This window comes from Ascaphus truei, chromosome 1, assembly GCF_040206685.1.
Source record: "Ascaphus truei isolate aAscTru1 chromosome 1, aAscTru1.hap1, whole genome shotgun sequence".
NCBI lineage: Eukaryota > Metazoa > Chordata > Amphibia > Anura > Ascaphidae > Ascaphus > Ascaphus truei.
In genome coordinates this window covers 488,277,822-488,292,142 of record NC_134483.1, presented here as the reverse complement: position 1 = coordinate 488,292,142, position 14,321 = coordinate 488,277,822, and the positions used below count along the sequence as shown (strand labels likewise).

The 14,321-nt window shown below is 45.0% G+C and overlaps 1 protein-coding gene across 3 annotated transcripts in view; it reads left to right on the top strand.

The window, feature by feature from the left end:
* Positions 1-14,321, top strand: part of RBPJ (recombination signal binding protein for immunoglobulin kappa J region) — an 87,548-nt gene that overhangs the window by 31,594 nt on the left and 41,633 nt on the right. Inside the window, exon 2 of one of the 3 annotated variants that reach the window (XM_075568263.1) lies at positions 4,943-5,122. The exons of the other annotated variants lie outside the window; for them this stretch is intronic. Coding sequence (XP_075424378.1) covers positions 5,082-5,122 — 41 coding nt within the window. The 5' untranslated portion in view covers positions 4,943-5,081. The remainder of the gene's footprint in view (positions 1-4,942; positions 5,123-14,321) is intronic. 3 annotated transcript variants of the gene reach the window in all.

The following is a 14,321-nucleotide window of genomic DNA, read 5'->3' as shown; positions in this document are numbered from 1 at the left end:
AGCTCGAGATACCAGGATTATGAATGGCAACCTGTCTCTTAAACTCTGACCTCGGAGATTAACCCTGCTGCTTTAGGCCGCGTTCACACAGGGGGCTTTGCGACGCTGTGCTCGCATGCCTCCGTCTGCTGGGCGATGTGTGATCATCCCCAGCAGACGGAATGATCCGACATCCAGGAAGTGTGTGAGAGCGGGGGGGGGAGGGGGTGGGGGGCTGTGTCACGGGCGCAGGGAGTGTGGGCTCTGTCACGGGCGCCAGGGGGGGGGGAGGGCTGTGTCACGGGCGCAGGAGGGGGCTGTGTCACGGGCGCGGTGGGGGCTGTGTCACAGGCGCAGGGGCGGGTGAGCTGTGTGACGGGCGCAGGGGGGGGGTGGGTTGTGTCACGGGTGCAGGGTGGCTTTGCGATGCATTGTAGGACTGAATGTCACAGAAAATCACAAACGTGTTTGAACAATTCTAGAAGGGTAATTGAAAATGTACTGGTTTATCATTACCTATAAAACATAAAAGAAAAGCATAAATCGTGTGTGTGTGTCTCTATGAGCTTGTGTGTCTAATGAGCCTGTCATCTTCCATTACACACTGGGCTTGAGCAGGGAGCTGCCGAGTCTCGGGTCAATTTCAGCAGCCAATCAATGTAAAACGTCTGGGCATTGATTGGCTGCTGAAATTTACGTCACGCTGCTGCAGCCGGAGATCACAGATTGAAAAGACTCCCGCGAAGGCAGCAGCGTCGACGCCGCACTTTGCAGCCAAGAGTAGTTTCAAGACTGAACGCTGCCATTGGCCGCCAGGCATCTGTGATGATCGCGCACGGCGTGTAGTGTGCGGTGTGAGCGGGGCCTTGGTTGAATGTACTTGGAGCAACTATGGTTTCGCTGCACTTACAGAGACACTGGCTGGTCAAATAGCAGCATCGCAAGCAGGTTTGCAATAAAGGGACCTGAAACTTTCTTTGCAAACCCCGGCATAATTTATCAGTCTGTGTAGGAGGAAGAGAAAAATAACTCCCCGAGTATCATGCATATACAAACCCAGGCACATCACTTCCACTTCTCTGTGGGCTGATGGGAAAGGGCACATACTGTACAAATGACAGAATCATTTGCTCATCGTCTGGGTCACTGTACTGGATCGGGACTTTCCTCGGGAGGAATCGGGCCCAAACACACTTATTACCTGGCCTTCCTTTCCAACTAAGTAAACACGGCATCTCCTACAGTCATTGTTGTCTCAAATCTATCAGGCCCGCCCGAGATTTATTCTGCGATCATGTTCTTGCCTTTCCTTGTCCAATTTCCTTATTTCACAAACAGGAGAAGACTGCGTAATGCTGTGTTTTTCAAGATAAGGAGTGGCATCTTTGATTAAAAGACAGTTAAGCAACAGTTGCCATCCCTTTTCTTCATTGATTTATTGTCTTTATTGTGCCGATTGCACAGGATTGGTGGCATGCAGCGGCCCGATAAGTGTTTGCTCGTTGTCTGTTCAAGGGCGTCCGTTTTCATTTTTGTGTATTCTATGTCCGTTCTATTGTTGGGCTGGTAGTCAAGACCCCTTATTTGTCTCTGATAAACATGCACTGACGTCGTAGCCGGGCGTCATTGGGTGACTAGTCCATAGAAACTGGGACATAAGCAAATATGGGGATTTACTCCCTTTTTATTTGCTAGAAACACTAGTGTGCAGCTTTTGGCCATACAGCAAACCGCAGTCTTGACATACAGTAAAAAAAAAAAAAAAATAGTGTATTTTCCATTTTGGACCATTTTGGACCACTCTCATACAGATGGTTCTGCATGGATGTTTTGTACAAGCTCTTTATTATTCAAGATGTTTGCACATGTACATTCATACCTTGACTAGCTCCATCATTAATTGCCATGGGACCTTCAGTGGCTCTTTAAAACCCTCTTATTCTTACAGCAGGTTTTCAGACGGTCAGTTATAGTCCGGGGAGCACATCCAGCATAAACTCGCGTCATCACCAAAGTGTACTTTAAAAGCACCGTGAAGACAAACACTAATTTTATTAAGCCTGCTTTGCAATAAAAGTATAAAGCAGTGAACCCTGTATAGGCACTTTAATTAGGATGTTAGATATCATACTGTACTGTTTGTCGTTTACAATTTGTTTCCTGTGCCCACCTTGTACTGCAAATATTTGTTTATCCGCTTAATATAGTGTTACATTTGGCAATAGTGTGGGGGCAGCTGCCATTGCCATTCTCACTGTATACTGCATTAAACAGCTGAATTGCCTGCTAAAAAAATATCTTAGACATTTCTGTCAAACAAAAATACAATTCTACCTTTTCAGCATTATAGTTCTTCAGATATTGCAGTGCACATGTTGTGTGGCCGCACTAGTATACTCCTCAGATGCTATTTGATTTCAGTTCAAGAGAAGCATTTGGTCCGCTTCAAATGGAAACCATAACCACCAGCCTGTGAAGCATTACCGCCGCCGTGGGTGTTACTTTAAATTATTACTTGGTTAAACATTGTCACCGAGATCCACAGATAAACATTCATCTTCTCTAAAAGATTCCTTTCTTTCCTTATGTCTAGACAAGTGATTCGCGACAAGGGGTTCGGGAGGGGTCTCCAAAGAGTTCGCCAAAACAATCTGTAATGGCGAATCCCAGGCTGTATAATGGGTTCCTGAGCCCTTGTAGGGTGGTAAAGCTGTCACCTACAGCAGGAGCTTAACAAATTGCTCCCCACAATGCTTTGAATCCACATCAGCAAGGCATTGTGGGGCGTGACTTTGGATGCTACTACAGTGATTGACAGCTATACCACCTGGGCTGTGCACACACTGAGGTGCAGTTAGGGGCTTTATTAAGCTTGTGTTCCCCCCATAAATTCTGGACAATATACTGCCTGGAATCAGTCAAACTGTTTTGTTAGCAATAGTCTGAATAGGCAAATGAATTGGGGCTTTGCGGAACAAATATCTTCTAGAAATGAGTGCACAATGTGAAGAAGGTTGGGAACCACTGGTCTAGATAATGAAATAAACACTCGTGCAAGAGGTGCTGCTATCCGGCTGTGACATGATTTGTCCACTCCTACAAATCTGCCACTAGGTCAAGATGGTATAGAGTATAGTTGGGAAAATACCAATATGATTTCAATATCTCAATAAAAGTAATGTCTATTTAAAAAAAGATTGTATTACTACAGTCAGTCCCACACGGGAGTCATTGACATTTTAGGGACAGTTGATGATGTGCAGTTTGATGCAGCAACCTCATAGAAGGTGTATCTGCCAATGTAAAGGGAGATTCATGCACCCCTCAATTAGAACAGCCCCCTCCTTCCCCAGGGTATCTATCTGTCCCCTTCCTCTTAATCCCTTCCACCATCTCTGATTGTACAGCGATAGGCAGGAGGATGAAAGAAACAGGTGCGCGCTGGGCCCAAAGACTTCGGATATTGCAAGAAATGTGTGTCCTCCTGCTGCTCAATATTCTCCCGTCATCAACAGAGTCAACGACAGCAGCCAAAACACAGAAAACAGAGCGTATAGAGAGACGCAATCAATACAAATATCGGTGCTTTATGTAACAAAAAATAAACAAGCTAAAAACTTACATATATGGTATGGGCTCGACAAATTCATAAAACAAAAAAAAAACTTGCCCCCCCAAAACGCTCACCCCACGCCCTAACTTTACCCGCTTGCGAGTGTTACCTGCGGCGGCGTGATGCGCCGACTCCCACCATTCTCCTGCAATTTTGAGTGTCTCCCCTGCAGCTCGTGTGAAAATGGCTGCCGCCGCTTTGCCATGACATCGGGACGCTACGTGACGTCAAGACGTCACGCTGTGTACAGTTGTCATGGCAACGTGCCACCCCGTGATCTCGTGACCTCGCGTAGCATCCTGCAGCATCCCGCTGTCATGGCAACGTGGTGACATTTGACGCCGCGCAGCCATTTTCACACGAGCTGCAGGGGAGACTTTCGAAGTTGCAGGAGAATGGTGGGAGACGCCGCACCCCGCCAAAGGTACCGCTCGACAGCGGGAAAAATGCACTCGCCCCAATCGAGTGCATTTATCGAGCCCTGTATACGATCGTAAATGATCCACCCCAAATGGGGATATACGAGCACAGCCGGAACCTCTACAGGAAAAAGGTGTTTAAATGTCCCAAAAGAATAGTATCCCGAAAAGAGTTCTAGTTCTTATTTAGCAAAACTGCACCTCGTTATGCAGTAGCTGTGCTGCCACTGTTAACGTCCTCGTGGGTGGGGGGATGATGTCAGGCGTCTGTCATCACAGCGTCTGACATATCATGGAACGTCTTGGTCATCACGTTCCATGAATACGGCAGACTCTGTGGCGTCATCCCCCACCCACGAGAACGTTCACACCGGCAGCACAGCTACTGCATACGAGGTGCAGTTTTGCCAAAGAACTAGGACTCTCTTTCGGGACAGCATTCTATTGGGACATTTGAACACCTTTTTCTACTAGAGGTTCCGGCTGTGCTTGTATATCCCCATGTGGGGTGGATCATTTACTATCACATATGCAAGTTTTTAACGTGTCTATTTTTTTACATAAAGCACCGATATTTTTATTGATTGTCTCTATGCGCGCTATTTGTTGTGTTTTTATAGGCAGAAGGATGTTTTATATATTTTTAAATATAATGTCATTTAAAAACACCCGTAACTAATAAAAATAAAAGTAAATACCTTCCAAATTATGTATTTTTAAATATGAATTCAAAAAGTGAATGAATGTTTCCCCCCCCCATTTCTATAGATCTTGATCACAATAAATATCATTATGATCACTTTCTTAAGATCATTATCGTGACAACTGTTATTATTGCCAAACCCCAAGTGCAAACTGATGTCTCCTCATCCCTTTCCAAATCTACAGTTTTTGACCTGTTTGCTTTCATCTCTCCTTCTTGTCTATTTAGTAGCCTGGGTTCTCAGTAAAGAGGAAATGCATCCACCTACAATATGTGGTTAGATGTCTTGCTTCACAAATGCTGCAAAATCTCATTTGAAATCTGACCTTCACAATTTAGTTGGAGGCAGGACTGCCAGCTAGTTGTAATGGACTGGAGGCTGCAAAGCTTGGTGAGAAATGGTTTCAGGTAGGAAAGTCTCTTACTACAATGTTTGTTAACCCTTTTCAGAGACCGTTATTTCCTTCTCTTTATTGCATGTCCTAGTGGCAGTGTCTGCAAAGTATGTAGAATTCAAAACTGACGACTGTTTGTAGTCTACCTCGTCTCACTACATTTTGCACGTCTGCCTGTTTTAAATAGGACTTATTTGTGCACATGTGATAAGTTACTGCACTCATCTGTCAAGGAGGTCACTGCCAGCACGTATTGCAAAGATCACAGGTTTTGGTGTGTTTCTAGTCTTTTATCCACTGTTGAAGGGTACTGGACATGTTCCGTTTGCCTTTAATACAAAGTACTGTACATGTAATAAAATGTTTGTGTTTTTGTCTAGCATGTAACTGCTATACACTGTGATCATGCTGTGAGCAATCACCGTGCACGTTTCTGCATTCCCCTCTTTCAGCAAATTTACCTTCACCTAGAGCTGTTCTGCTTCCAATTTTACATTGACAGTAACTCGGTGATGGATAGTTACTCCCAGCATTCATTTGACGAGCCTTTTAGGGAATATGTGTAAGAGCTGCACCTGAAATCTGTACTGATCCCACTTTTAACGTTTTCACAGTTGAAACGGATGATATTTTTCTAATTCTGTCCATCTCCCCCTCTAAGAAACAACAACTTTATCTTCCTTTGCTTCTCGTCGTACTGTACTGTTAATGGCAATCTAATTAAAACTTGACTGGTAAACACTCCCTTACTCTCTCGCATTTGATGCTGAACGATCTATGCATGTGGCAACGTAAAGTGTAACTACTGCTTCCCATATGTTGGATATAGATGGGAATTACCCATGTTTTGTGTTTTATATAGCTGTAGACTATTTGTTTTATAATTTACAGTGCAAAAGGAAAGCAAACGTTTTCTAAATGATGGACCCTGCAAGACGCACATGACTTTTAGCTGGAAAGGAAATCCTTGTACAAAATAGCGAGAAGATAAAAATAACATTGAGAAATGCTTCCTTTTTTTTTCCTATTGGCAAAGAGCAGGTTTGCATTTTCTTCAATGTAGCCATTCTCTCAATGAATGGGTTGTACTTTCCTTGTTAGAGGCACCCCAGCAGCGGTGAACCTTTGTGAAACACTTTAGATGCTGACCGAATATACAGTCCTCTAATTTTATGAAGCTTGATGCATATGTACCCTAAGAACAACAAGGGTACAAATAAACCTTTTGCCATATTGATGCCACAAGTAAAACCGCAATATAACCTAAATACCAAGTATGCCTAGACATATATCCGAGTTTCACAACTGTAATCTGTTTAAACAATGACCCCCCCCCCCCCCCAAAATACATTGGATTCCATTAATAATTACAGTTGCATTCCCAACTGCCAGTAATGCAAAATATTGGCATTGAATCTATTATATAATATAGTGGGTTAGATTCCAGTGTGTTTTGGTGCCACACAAACTTGATTTCGGAAAGCAATCCACTCTGAGCTTGAGCTACTTTAAGGTTATTCGTTGAAGATAAAGGGCTATATTTACTAAGCGGTGCTATTCCGTAAGACGACCCGCAGCCAGTTGATACCATGGTATTCCGGCACAGGAATGTGTTTTATGGGATTGCACCGCATTGAGCGCTCGGCCAATATTTGCTCCTAGGCTATAAGACCGCAGTCACTCGCATTGCGAAACTGGCTCCTCTAGTCGAGTAAAGGTTTGCTAGAGATACATGTATCCGTTAGATCAGGGAAAGGCCCCCCGTGATGAGCGACTCAAAAAGAAACCATTGATTAATGAAAGGAACAGTACGAAATCCTTAATTAGAAAAACATGACTGGAAACTTATGAATATTAACATATATTTTGAAAAAGAAAATTCCAAGAACTTTAACTATTAAAAACACCAAATAAATCAAACCAATTTAAATAATGGTTTTAAAATGACATTCAAGTTGTTCCCCAAATTTGTTTTGTGAGCAGACGTTTTCGGCAATGCACTTTGTTAAATATAAGCACAGATCTGTATTGACAGACGCTCATGTGGGCGGCGTCTGCTTCTGTTATCAACCTCAAAAATAAATCCTAATATTGAGAAACTGTTACTTAAAATGATAGTTCTGAAGTCACACTGAAACATTTGAAATTCATTTTTTTTATACATTTAATAGCATTTCAAGTTTTCTTCTCTTGTCACTAAAAAAATGTCTAAAATGTGAATGTTTTTATTATCAATGTTTCATTTTGCTGTTATCTGGTTTAGCTAGTAATTCAACTCGGTTGACCACCCATAGGTTAATCTGGGGTGAGCAAACGTTTCATTATGTGCCCCCCTGTCTGTTCTCCCCCAGTGCTCGCGCCCTACCCCCCCCTTACCTCTTCTCCGGCGTCTTCTGACATCATGACGTCATGTGAGATGACGCCGCGGTGCCATGGCGAGGGGTTGCCAGAAACCGCCGGAGACCAGGTAAGTGAGTTACAGAGGCCTTCCGTGCGCTCCCACGGCATTTAATTAAAATGCTTTGGGGAAGAGTGCCGGACCTCTGTAACCGCCCCCCCCCCCCTCCAGACTCTGCTGTACAATATACATGGGTAAGGCTACGGCCCCGCTGTCTGCACTGCACGCTTGGCTGCCAGGCTGGCGGTGCATGCAGCCGAGTTCCCCGGTCTGCAGTGAGCTGCAGGGGAAAAGACGGGGGCGCGGCCAAGATGTCACCCGGCAGGTTTGCCCTCATTGGCTGAACCGCCTGGGGGGGGGGGGGGGTGGCCTAGCGCTCCGTCGCTAGTTCTACTCACAATTTTTATGTCTGCCTGAAAAACTGGCCGCCCGGCCCCATTGAGGGATGGCTCTTGTCCCCGTAGCCAGCGGGGACCAAGCCTAAGTGGTAAATGCCTTTGGGGGAACCAACGTGCTTCAAACGTTGTAAGGGGAAACAAATTGATATTTTGTGCAAGTGCAAATAGTATAATGAAGCTTTTGAGCAACTAAAGAGATACTTGCTGTAGATTAAATAGATCAGCGGTGCGCAAACTGGGGGGCGCATGATTGTTTAGGGGGGGCGCAGGTTGTGTGCAGGGAAACCTGGGGGCTGTGCACGGGCGGCCAGAAGCTCCGTGCTGAGGCTGCTGATTCTCTGCTCTGTCTTGCAGAGGGGGCGGGGCCTTGCTGCGGGGCCGTCCCTGCACACAGACAAGCCCTCCTCCTCCTGTCTGTTAGCCGCCTGTTTTTATCAGCACATGGGGGGACCTGAGCAGGCTTAGTTACTCCCTCCCCCCACCCAGTGTGTGTTTGAGTGTGTGGGGGTGTGTTTGAGGGTGTGTGGGGAGGGGGGGAGTGTGTGTGGGGAGGGGGGGGAGTGTGTGTGGGGAGGGGGGGTGAGTGTGTGTGTGGGGGGGTGAGTGTGTGTGGGGGGTGAGTGTGTGTGTGGGGGGGGGTGAGTTTGTGTGTGAGGGGGTGAGTCTGTGTGTGGGGGGTGGGGGGTTGAGTGTGTGTGGGGTGGGGGGTTGAGTGTGTGTAGGGTGGGGGGGGGGTTGAGTGTGTGTGTGTGTGGGGGGGGTGTTTGAGGGTGTGTGGGGGGTGTTTGAGGGTGTGTGGGGGTGTGTTTGAGGGTGTATGGGGAGGGGGGGTGAGTGTGTGTGGGGAGGGGGGGAGTGTGTGTGGGGAGGGGGGGGAGTGTGAGTGGGGTGAGTGTGTGTGTGGGGGGTGGGGGGGTTGAGTGTGTGTGGGGTGGGGGGGTTGAGTGTGTGTGGGGTGGGGGGGGGTTGAGTATGTGTGTGTGTGTGTGGGGGGGGGGTTGAGTGTGTGTGTGGTGTGGGGGTTGAGTGTGTGTGGGGGGGTTGAGTATGTGTGGGGTGGGGCGGGGTTGAGTGTGTGTGTGTGTGTGTGTGTGTGTGTGGGGGGGGGGGTTGAATGTGTGTGTGGGTGGGTGGGGGGGTTGAGTGTGTGTGGGGGGGGGTTGAGTGTGTGTGTGGAGGGGGGGGTTGTGTGTGTGTGTGTGTGTCTGTGTGTGTGTGGGTTGAGTGTGTGTATGTTGTCTGCAGAAACTGGGGGGCGCGTGCGGCAAAACCTGGATGCGAAAAAGATGTGTGAAGGCGGCCAAGAAGATGTGTGCGTGCTGGCGGCCAAAAAAAGGATAGTGCAGGTAGCGGCCACGTGATTCGGAGGTACGGGGGAGGAGCACGCGCGAGCGCTGTGATTCAAACGCCCCTCCTTACGGTGTCTGCCCTACAATAGCGCTGTGTTCCTGCTCTCCTCCGCTGGCAACCTGCTTCGCTGTGATCCTCTGCAAGTGAGAGGGTAGGCTGCCACTATATCAATCATACTATGAATGTACAAAAATAATTTTAAAAAAAAGTGTAACACTTCCCCGCTCGTGCTTGCAAAATGATGCAGGACACCCTGTGCTCATGCTTGGAGAGTTGGTGATGTCACCGCTTTCAGCGGCCGCGTGGACGCAGCCTAATTTTGCCAGAGCGCGCTGTTGAAGTACGCAAGTATTTAGACTGCGCTTATAGTGCCGGCGACGCGACGTCGCCTGAAAACAAATGCATTGTCGCCGCCGTGTGCTCTTATAGTAAGTGCGACGGGGCAACGTGATTTTTTGAAGCCGGCAATATTTGATTTTTCAGGGGCTGTCGCCGCATGTGACAGCCCCTGAACCAATCAATGGCCTGGTCACCCGCGCCGCCACAAAGCGAAATACAACTTTTGCTAGCGGCGACGGGTGACGTCACGCGTCTCCGTCGCAGGCACTATATGCGCGGCCTTAGACATATTTGTATTTACATTGTATACCGTTTAATAAAGGTTTTTTTTTTCATGTGATTTTGATTACATCATGCAGGGGGGGCCCGAGAAATGTCATGGATAAAATAGAGGGGCTCGGCATAAAAAGTTTGCTCACCCCTGAAATAGATGCTGAAGAAAGATAATGTGCAACATGATGGTCAACTTTGGACGTACCAGTGAAAGGCTTCCTCTGATTTTGTGTTTGGTTGAAACGTGTTTAAAGAGTGGTATGGTTCAGAGCATCTGTGTCCTGTATGTGGTCAATGGGGTATATTATTTAAAGGTAAATAAAGTAACAGTCCAATTAGCTTTATTTAACCCTTTGTGCTCTGGAGGTACCATGCCACAGCTCCATTCGCACATCGCGATCATATGACCGCTTTTTAGAGCAATGGGTAAAAAAAGAGACATTAATGGCCCTTTAAACATGTCACGGTCATTGGTTCACTTTGGTCTTGGGACGTATTGCCGGTACGGTGGCCTTTAGTGATTTGTTCATAGGCATTCAATGTAATGGCCGTGAGTGATTACTGAAGTCATGTAGTCTAGTGAGCAATCCCTCATTTTATACCTGGGAGCGGAGTATAAGGCTCTTGTTGTAAACAAAAAGGAGTGTGTTTAAGACTAAGTCACAAAGTTTTACTTGTGCGCAACGTTTTGTGAATGATGCATATTATTGTAGAATAGAAAGGTGTCTACAAGCCTCATGTTTTTGTTGTGTGCCTGTAGCAAATTAAATAGGGTAGAATACATTCACACAAATAAATAACGCAGGTATAAATCTAGTCATCAGGCTGTGGCGAGGAGATTGAACACCACATTTACCAGGTGGCACAATGGATGCATGGAAATCTCATGTGCAAGTGTTGGAAGAGTAGCACTCTGATGGAAGGGGGGCTGATTGGTACAGACCAGGGACCAGGTTCTAATAGGACAGGGACCGGTTTGTGCAGCAGTTTGTTTGATTTTCTGCCAACTCAAGAACATTTTGTAGATACTTATGAGGAATATATTTTGGTAGAAACCAGTCCAGTTAAGTGAGCCCAGAGATCATATGATTATAAAGTAGAGCAATGTGTGTATACATACATTCATGCAAAACAGCCCCAAACAATCACTTTCCCACCACCATGATTGACGGTTTGGATGAGGTTTTTCTGTTATAACGCAGTTTTGTTTTTTGCCAAACATAACGTTTCTTATTGAGGCCAAAAAGTTCTACAACATTGTTCGAGAAGTCTTGTTGATCATCTATGTGCTCTTCGGCAAACTTCAGATGGGCAGCAATGTTATTTTTCGAGAGCAGTGGTTTCCTCCTGGCTATCCTTCTATGAACACCATTCTTGTTCAGTCTTTTTCTGATAGTTGAGTCATGAGCACTCCTTTTATCCAGGGCGATCGTGGCCTGCAGATCCTTGGATGTTACTCTGGGGTTCTTTGTGACATGCTGGATGACTTGACGGTTTGTTCTTGAAGAGATTTTGGTAGGACGACCACTCCTGGATAGAGTGACAGTGGATTGGCGGTGCCCCAAATCCTTAGAAATGGTTTTGTAACCCTTTCTCGACTGCTGAGAATCAATAACTGCTTTTATGAGGTCCTCAGATATTTCTTTTTATTGTGGCATGACGTGTTTCCACACACCTATATGATGAAAACCAAACGCACAAAGTTTCTGATCTTTATATAGGGTGCGGCCTCCCATACTGACACCTGAAGATGTATCTAATTATTTAAACACCCGATGTATAATTATCATCTTTAATTAATTTAGCTGATAAAATCCGGGGTTCACATTTTTTCACAAACAAACAAAATTCAACTACTTATAGGTCAAAAGAAATAGCACAAAAAATGCTTGAACTTCAGATGGTCCCGTAGTGTGTTTCCACAGTGTATATTTGTAAAGTCTGGGTATATTCAGCAGCTGTTGAGTGCAGGTGTAGTGAGTGATTCGGAACAAGTCCAACGGTTAATACTGGAGATTAAGACCAACAGCTTTTGAAAAACCGTAATGTAGATGAACTGGTGGGGGTATGCACTGCAGAGGAGAAGTGAATTACCTCTGGAGCCCCGATCTATTTGAAAGTTCTTTGTCCGTCGCTCTGATGTCACAATTAAGCGTGGAGCTGCTCGTAGTGAAACGCCGTCTCCCTGTAACCGGATAATGGAAATCCTGTATACCGAAGCCTGCAGAGCTGCCGAGCGTCACTCCAATCGGAAGGTAAGATGCAAGAATGTGACGAAGGATTGGTTGAACAGCAAACCCAGGAAGAAGCACTGATCAACTCACCGGGTAAGTATAAAAATACAAAACTGTATTGGACTACATGTTAAACAAAGGACATACTAAGGACAATACAGGAGAATTCCCCTGTTTTGTCCTTAATATGTCCTTTGTTTTTTAACATGTTTATTATGTGTATGTATGTATGTTTTTTATTTTTATACTTACCCGGTGAGTTGATAAGTGCTTCTTCCTGGGTTTGCTGTTCAACCAATCCTTCGTCACATTCTTACTTTTTCACACACCCTGAATCTTAATTACTTGTTTGTTTGTCTAATTCATACATAATTTTGTTTCAAAATACATGGAATTGGTTAACGTAAACCCTATTGGATATTAACGAAAAGACTGGTTTTGATTCAATCAGGTTATCAGGGGAAAACTATGGAATTTCCGTAATTATCATTCAGGCTCACAAATTGTTTCGCACCACTGTACATACAATACACCCACCCACCATAGTCTCCGGCTACGTCAGACATTTTATAATGATAAAATAATTGAAAACTTGGGTAATCATTGGTATTTAAACTTGCTTCTCCAAATATCCTGCAAATGCGGGGGATGTTTTTCTGAAGCGTCTCTTTTAATGTTTGACTCAAATAAAACTTTTTGTTAATACCTGGGACAGTGACATGATCGTGTCACTTCGCAATAGTTGCCCAAAAGGGAACCTGATCTCCTGATAATTGCGCTTTGAGCTAAAACAAAAAAAAAAAGCTTAAACTATTCTATTTCCAATACGAGATGTTAGCTGTCCCTTCTCCCTGCTTGTTAAGGGTGCAGTGCGTTATGCGACCAAAATGAACACCCTCTATGTTTAAACGATTAAGAAGTGGTTGTCACCTTGGGTTGACTAAAATTAGTATTTTTAAAAGGTCCATAAAAGTCTGTACTTGTTACTTTGTTTTCAGACTTTGAATGAAAGGTGTGAGGGGTGTGATTTGTCATTTGATTACACCATTTTATTTATGGGAGATCACTCCCTGGAACCTACTTATTTATTACATGCATGGAAGTTACATCTTCCTAGCTGAAGGGGGAAGGTGACTTCAGAGGATAGTTAGTGATGGTCAGTGTGTTGCATCCAACAGATTGCAATGTTTACAAGCATGGTCAGGACAAACTTTGAGAAATGACTAAAATACTTGTACATCAGTCATCTAATAACTCAATAAATGTTTCACTATCGTTAGCCCAATCAGGACCTACAGGAGGGACTGCAGTGTGCATAGTTGTAAATTGCAACATTACAATGAGGCCCATCACCTGCTATGGCATTCAGATTGGTATATTAGGCTGGGGCCATAGCGCACGGCGCGGACAAAATACAGTGGCTCTTTCAGGCTGGCCATAGTGCGCGCAAGGAGACGCGGCAGGATTTTGAAGAGACAAATTTTGTTTTTTCGCACAATGGCATCATGTGCGTGGTTAAGCCAATGAGGGTGAACCAACCTGGTGACGTCACGGCCACACCTCCCCGTGCGAGCACATCTTAGTCCACAGATCGCTCAGGCGACAGGCGCGCGCGACTCCTTGCGCTCTGTCGTGCGCACGCCTGCACTATGTCCAATGCCTTAAGTTAATGTCCTAAAGACAAAATTAGTAAGTGGTTTAAAGTTAACCTGTTAAACCAGGTCAGGTTTTTAGAATAAACCTGCTTCAGCACAGGTGGCTCAATCAGTGGCTCAGTCAACGAAGTATGGATATCCTGAAAACCTGACCTGTTTGTGGCCCTTGAGGACGAGAGGTGGCCCACTTTGGTGTTAAATCCGCACACACATCTCTTCGGAGGTACAGAAAGTGTCTAAGATGTTTGTTGGTTAGTTATAGCATTGTCACTGACACAACTAGTGAAGAATCTCAACCACACTCCTGTAAAATTGTGCATCTGTGTGAGTATCTTTACTTCAGCTTATCTTTGCTGTCATAATAGCGACAAGACCAAGGAAATGGGCTGACTGAGAAGATTTATTTATTTATTTATAAAATATTTTACCAGGAAGTAATACATTGAGAGTTACCTCTCGTTTTCAAGTATGTCCTGGGCACAGAGTTAAGACAAATATTACATGGTTACAAATACAGTTACATAAATTAACAGGGTATACATTATATACAAGACATTTCATGCAC